The 7,037-nt window shown below is 54.1% G+C and overlaps 1 protein-coding gene across 1 annotated transcript; it reads left to right on the forward strand.

Moving 5' to 3' along the window:
* The first annotated feature begins 305 nt into the window (after positions 1–305).
* On the forward strand, positions 306–5,283 carry POU4F2 (POU class 4 homeobox 2). Its single transcript, XM_060778872.2, has 2 exons — positions 306–1,282; positions 4,193–5,283. Exons 1-2 carry the CDS (start codon positions 998–1,000, stop codon positions 5,183–5,185), a joined length of 1,278 nt encoding a protein of 425 aa, XP_060634855.2. The 5' UTR covers positions 306–997; the 3' UTR covers positions 5,186–5,283.
* Positions 5,284–7,037: the final 1,754 nt, after the last annotated feature.

Genomic DNA, 7,037 nt, shown 5'->3' on the forward strand with positions numbered 1-7,037 from the left:
TCTTCCACAGATATATAAACCCAAGTTTCCAACAAATCTCACACCCCCTGAGGATGCTTGCCACAGATGCAGGCGAAACATCAGGAGAGAATGCTTCTAGAACATCTTTCCATCTGCCCCCCCCCCCAATTTCCTGAGCGTTTACATCTAAATATATCTCCCTCCGTCCCTGCGTGGGTCTGTCACACTCTCAAACACAGACTCCAGAGCTGCTTCCCCCCCCCCTCCTCAGGACTCCCCCCTCCTTCCCCTCCGCTCAGCCTGGCGTAGTGCGCATGCGCCTTTCTCCCGCTCCAGCCCGGGCCTCGCCTCCATCCAATGGGCGACGAGGAGCTGCCGGGAACAGGGGGAGCCCGGACGACGCTCCCAGCCCAGTGCCTCCGAGGGCTTCCCCGCAATAGGCACCGGTTGTCGTCAGGCCGAGAGGAGCAGCGGAGGAGGAAGAAGGAGGAGAAGGAGGAGGAGGAGGAGGAGAAAGAACAATAGAGGAGACTGAGAGCGCCCTTTGCTGCAGTTGAGCAACAGCTGGACTCCAAGGAGGGCGTTGAGGAGGAGAGGGAGGAGAGGGTCCAGGTGGAGAAGGGAGGAAGGGACTTTCCCTCAAGGTTTGGGGGGGAAGCCAGTGAGGGACAAGAACAGCGCTTGGAAGGGAAGAGGAGGAAGAAGAGGAGGAGGAAAAGAGGAGGAGGAGGTCCAGGCTCCTGGGGTGGGAGGAGGGGAGGGGAAAGAGGGGAAGGGACTGCCTTTCCCCCCTCGAAGGATTTGGAGGGAAGGAAGGGGGCCGAGGCGAGTACAAAGCCAGCGGCTTGGCGGGGAAGGGCCACTTCGACGGCGGCTGTGAAGGGCGGCCACCTCCACCGCAATTGTGGCGGGAGCAGCAGCAGCCGCCGCGTCGTTCTCCTTCCCTTCCCTCCGCGCGCTCTTCCCTTCTTCCTCCTCCTCCTCCTCCTCCTCTTCCTCCCCTCCGTCCTTCTTTTGCGCCGACCCGCCGGCCAGGATGATGATGATGTCCCTCAACAGCAAGCAGTCCTTCGGCATGGCCAACGGCGGCGGGCTCCACGAGGGCAAGTACTCGGCCCTCCACTCCGCCTCGCCGTGCACCTCCTCCGCCGCCGCGCCCTCCGCCAGTTCGCCCAGCATCACCAGCGCCGGCGGGGGACGGGGAAGCGCCCCCAGCAGCAGCAGCGGCAGCACCAGTAGCACCAGCAGCACCAGCAGCTCCTCGGCCGGCAACGGGAGCAGCTCCGAGGCCATGCGCCGCGCCTGCTTGCCCACCCCGCCGGTAGGTCGCCCTGCTCCCTTCCCCATCATGTTTATTTCATGGCCAAGCAGCAAATCAGGCCCAACCAACCCCGAGGAGGAGGCTTCCAGGGGGCGCCCCTGCCTTCTTATGACATGGGGGAGGAGGGTGGGAGAGAGCAGAGGGGCAAGAGAGAGCTGCCCTCCTTCCTTCCTGCCCGGCTGCCAGGTTGCCCCTTCCTTCCATGCTGCCATCCCCTTGCTCCCTCCTCTCTCCCTGCTCTTCTTCCCTTCTTCTTGATAGCACCCTTCCTTTCCTCTTACCTCCTCTATTCTCTTTATCTCCTCTATTGGCAGCACCTTTCCTCAAAACTTCTCCTTTCCTCTCTTCCCCTATCCCCCTTTTTCCTTCGTTTTTTGTATCTCCTCCAGTGCCAGCACCTTTCCTCCAAACTTCTCCTTTCCCAACTTCTCTTTTCCTCTCTTTCCCTATCCCCTTGTCTCCTTCTCTTTTATATCACCTCCAGCTTCTCCTTCCCTCTCTTTTCCTATCCCCTTTTCTCCTTCACTTTTATATCTCCTCCACTGTGAGCGCCTTCCATCCCAACTGCTCCTTCCCTCTTTCCCTATCCCCCTTTCTCCTTCCCACTCTTTCCCTATCCATTTTCTCCTTCATTTTTTTGTATCTCCTCCATTGCTAGCAACTTTCCTCCCAACTTCTCCTTTCCTCTCTTTCCTTATCCCCTTTCTCCTTCATTTTTGTATCTCCTCCATTGCCAATACCTTTCATCCCATCTTCTCCTCTCCTCTCTTTCCCTATCCCTTTTTCTCCTTCCCTCTCTTTCCTTATCCCTTTTCTCCTTCATTTTTGTATCTCCTCCATTGCTAACACCTTTCCTCCCAACTTCTCCTTTCCTCTCTTTCCTTATCCCCCTTTCTCCTTCATTTTTATATCTCCTCCATTGCCAGCCCTTTCCCTCCCAACTTCTTTCCTCTAGTTTTCTTCCTATCTCTTTTTCCTCCCTCATTTTATATCTCCTCCTTGCCAGCATCTTCCCTGTCTTTCCCTATCTCTTTTTCTCCTTCATTTTTTGTATCTCCTCCATTGCTATCACCTTTCCTCCCAACTTCCTCCTTCCTTTCTTTCTTTCCTCTTCCTCCTCTTCCTCTTTTTCTTCTCCAGCTTTCCCTCTTTCACTTCTCACATTTCCTTCTCTCTTTCCAACTCTACTTCCTCTTTCAGACGTTCCCGCTCTTTCCTTCTCATTCTCCTCCCTTCCTCTCCCACTCTTCCTTCCTCCTCCTCCTCCTCCTCCTCCTCCTCCTCTTCTTTCCTGTTCCTTCACACATCCTCTCTCCCCCTCCCCCTCCGCACTCCTCCTCCTCTTCTCTCTCCTTCCGCTTCACCTCTTTCTCTCACCTTCTCTCTTATTTTCCTTTCTTATCCCCTCGATTGCCTTCCCTTCCTATTCCTTTATTCTACCGCCCCTTCTTTCCTCCTTCAACCCTATTTCTTTCCTTTTTTTGTTTCCTCCCCGCTTCCTGTCTTCCCTTCCTCCCTTTCATATATTTTTGCAACTCCTGTCTGCTTCTTTCATCCTAGTCACATACCTACCTTTTCCCTTCCCCTTTCCCCTATTTTCTCCTCCTTCTTCTGCGCTTCACTGCCTTTATCCTTCCTTCCTTCTGTCTTTCCTCCTTCCCCCCCACATTTTCTCTCCTTTCTCCTGCACTTCACCGCCTTCCTTCGTTCCTTCTCCCTTCCCTCCCTACTTTTTCTGCCTTTCCTTTCCTGTGCTTCACTGTCTTCCTTCCCCTTTTCCTATTTTTCTCTCTTCTCCTGCAATTCACTGCCTTTCCTTATTTCTCCCTTCCCTTCTTCTTTACTTCCTGTCCCCGAACTTTACTGCCTTCCTTCCGTCTCCCTTCCGTCTTTCCTATCGGCCTCTCTTCTCCTTCCTTCCATCCTTTTCTTTTCCTTCCTTATCTCTCCCTTCCCTTCTTCCTTCCCTTGCCTTCCTTCCTTCCTCCGTTCCCCCCTTCCTTCCTAGGTGCTTCGCTGCCTTCCTTCCTTCTCCCTTCCTGATTTATCTCTCTCCCCCTCCCTTCCTTCCTTCCTTCTTCCTTCCTCTTGCCCTCCCTTTCCCTGTACTTCACTGTCTTCCTTCCTCCTTTACCCGTTCATTTCTTCCCTGCTCTTGTTCTTCCTTGCCGGGTATTTCACTTCCTTCTCCCTCCCCTGTTTAGCTCTCTCCTCGTTCAATTCCCTTCCTTCCTTTCTTCCCTGTCCCCCTGTACTCCACCGCCTTTTATCCAATTTCCTTTCATCTCACCTTCCCTTCTTCCTCCGTTCCCTTCTTCCTTCCCGGGTACTTCACTGCCTTCCTTCCTTCCTTCCCCCTTTCCTGTTTAGTTCTCTCCTCCTGCAATTCATTGCCTTTCCTTATTTCTCCCTTCCCTTCTTCTTTACTTTGTCTCTTCCCTTCCTTTATTCCTTCTTCCCCTCTCTTACTCTCCCTTTCCCTGAACTTCACTGTCTTCTTTCCTCCGTTCCCTTCTTCCTTCCCGGGTACTTCACTGCCTTCCTTCCTCCTCCCTTCCCTGTTTAGCTCTTTCCTCCTGCAATTCCCTTCCTTCGTTCCTTCTTCCCTACTCTTACTTCACTGTCCTCTTTCCTTTCTCCTTCCTCCCTTCCCTTCTTCCTTCCCGTGTATTTCACTGCCTGTCTTCCTTCTCCCTTCCCTGTTTAGCTCTCTCCTCGTGCAATTCTCTTCCCTACTCTTGCTCTCCCTTTCCCCCGCACTCCGCCGCCCCTTTCCCCCTTCCTGGCCCTGCTCTGGGTCTGCTGGCCCCGCATGGCCGTGGGGCGTCTCTGGGGGTGCCTGTTCCGCGGGCGGCAGGAGCAGCAGCAGCAGGAGCCGTAGTGATGTGTGCCTTCTACTTGCGCTTGCAGAGCAACATCTTCGGCGGGCTGGACGAGAGCCTGCTGGCCCGGGCGGAGGCGCTGGCGGCGGTGGACATCGTGTCTCCGGGCAAGAGCCACCCGCACCACCACCACCACCCGCACCCGCACCCGCCGCCGCCCCACCACAGCCCCTTCAAGCCCGACGCCACCTACCACACCATGAACACGATCCCGTGCCCCTCGGCCGCCGCCTCGTCCTCCTCCTCGGCCTCCTCGGCGGTGCCCATCTCGCACCCTTCGGCCCACCACCATCACCACCACCACCATCACCACCACCAGCAGCAGCCGCACCAGGCGCTGGAAGGCGGGGAGCTGCTGGAGCACCTGACGCCGGGGCTGGCGCTGGGAGCCATGACGGGGCCCGACGGGTCGGTGGTGTCGACGGCGGGGCACGCGGGGCCGCCCCCTCCCCACATGGCCGGCATGAACCCCATGCACCAGGCGGCGCTGAGCATGGCCCACGCGCACGGGCTGCCGGCCCACATGGGCTGCATGACCGACGTGGACGCGGACCCGCGCGACCTGGAGGCCTTCGCCGAGCGGTTCAAGCAGCGGCGCATCAAGCTGGGCGTGACCCAGGCCGACGTGGGCTCGGCCTTGGCCAACCTCAAGATCCCGGGCGTGGGCTCCTTGAGCCAGAGCACCATCTGCCGCTTCGAGTCGCTGACGCTGTCGCACAACAACATGATCGCGCTGAAGCCCATCCTGCAGGCCTGGCTGGAGGAGGCCGAGAAGTCCCACCGGGAGAAGCTGACCAAGCCGGAGCTCTTCAACGGCGGCGAGAAGAAGCGGAAGCGCACCTCCATCGCGGCGCCGGAGAAGCGCTCCCTCGAGGCCTACTTCGCCATCCAGCCGCGGCCTTCCTCCGAGAAGATCGCCGCCATCGCCGAGAAGCTGGACCTCAAGAAGAACGTGGTCCGGGTCTGGTTCTGCAACCAGAGACAGAAACAGAAGCGCATGAAATACTCCGCCGGGATTTAGGCCCTTCCGCCCCTTCCCACGCCCTTCCCACCCCCCTTTTTGTAGACACAGGCGTCACCTTCAAAGGACTCCTTCCACTTCCCAGGGACTTCCGGAAAGAGAGTTGGCATCGGAAGGAAAAGAACCCCCAAGTGGCATCACAAACAGAGACAGAGACCGAAAGGACCCGAGGAAGAGTTGTGTCCAACCCTTACAAACAGACCTTAACAGACGTCGCCTTGGTTCCGAGGTAAACAAACCACTCACTCTTTTCCCACTATTTTTCAGGAAATAATAGAGAGACTGACACTTTAGAGTCGAAGCTTAAGACTGTTGAGAGAGAAAGAGAGGCATCTCGAAGTATTTTGATTTTTCTAAAAGGGGGGAAAAATAATAATAAATAAGATGGCAGTTTTTCTGCGATTACACTGCTGTATTATAAATATATATACATATATGAGCTCTATATTTTTCTGTGGTTCGTTCTCGGTTTCTTTCTTTCTTTTTTCTCCGGAAAGGAAAGAAAGGACTGGATCCCGGGTGCTTGTGTTCAAAGCTGTGGGGAGATTTTACTTGCCGGAGCAAACCCTTTGTAAATGATTCATAATTGATCTCTCTGGTTGGCTTCCTTTTGTGCTCATCCGGGTGAATTTTGCACCTCGGTCATCAAAGTCTTGAGGCGGAAACAAACATCGAAGATGAAAAAGTATGGGTTGTTGTGAGTTTTCCCGAAGCATTCTCTCCTGACGTTTCGCCTGCATCTCTGGCAGGCATCCTCAGAGGTTGTGAGGTCTCCCCTGGACATTCCATAGATATATAAGCCTCACTTGCCTAGTTTCCAACAGACATCAAAACATTTTGTCGAAGGTTTTCATGGCTGGAAATATTGGGTTGTTGTGTGAGTTTTCCGGGCTGTATGGCCATGTCCCTGAAGCATTCTCTCCTGACGTTTCGCCTGCATCTATGGCAGGCATCCTCAGAGGTTGTGAGTTCTCCCTTGGACAGTCCATAAATAAAACCACACTTGCCTCACAACGTAATTTTGAAGGCTTTCATGGCCGGGATCACTAGGCTGTTGTAGTTTTTCTGGGCTGTAATAGCCATGTTCTCTGTCAGGCATCCTCAGAGGTTGTGAGCTCTCCCCTGGACCTTCCACAGATATATAAACCCAATTTTCCTAGCTTCCAACATACCCCACAACCTCTGAGGATGCCTGCCATAGATGGAGGCGAAATGCCAGGAGAGAATGCTTCTGGAACGTGGCAATACAACCCGAAAAATCTTCAAAAACCCAGATCTCACAGCGTATAGTAGAAGGCTTTCATGGCCGGAACCACTCAGTTGTTGTAGGTTTTTTCGGGCTGTAGGGCCATGTTCTCTGGCAGGCATCTTCAGAGGTTGTGAGGTCTCCCCTGGACCTTCCATAGATATATAAACCCAATTTTCCTAGTTTCCAACAAACCTCACAACTCTGAAGATGCCTGCTATAGATGGAGATGAAATGCCAGGAGAGAATGCTTCTGGAACATGGCCATACAGCCCGAAAAACCTACAACAACCCAGACCTCACAACGTATTGTTGAAAGCTTGGAGTCACTTGTAGTATTTTCGGGCTGTATGGCCATGTTCTAGAAGCACTCTCTCCTGACGTTTTGCCTGCACCTATAGCAGGCATTGTGAGGACCTCACAACCTCTGTGGATGCCTGCTATAGATGCAGGCGAAATGCCAGAAGAGAATGCTTATTGTCTTCAGTCTACATATAGCCTCATGACTCAATGCTTACTTTGTTTATATATTTTTTCTCATCGAATGTATCCCTGAAGCCTATATACAGTGGAACCCTTATTCAGACCTAGAACTGTTACCTTTGA

The sequence above is a fragment of the Anolis sagrei genome, chromosome 5, assembly GCF_037176765.1.
Source record: "Anolis sagrei isolate rAnoSag1 chromosome 5, rAnoSag1.mat, whole genome shotgun sequence".
Taxonomy (NCBI): Eukaryota; Metazoa; Chordata; class Lepidosauria; order Squamata; family Dactyloidae; genus Anolis; species Anolis sagrei.

Coding starts and splice junctions, on each gene's coding strand:
- POU4F2 (XM_060778872.2), top strand. CDS start 998: ATGATGATGATGTCCCTCAACAGCAAGCAGTCCTTCGGCATGGCCAAC. Junction 1,283..4,192: donor CCTGCTTGCCCACCCCGCCG/GTAGGTCGCCCT, acceptor TTGCGCTTGCAG/AGCAACATCTTCGGCGGGCT.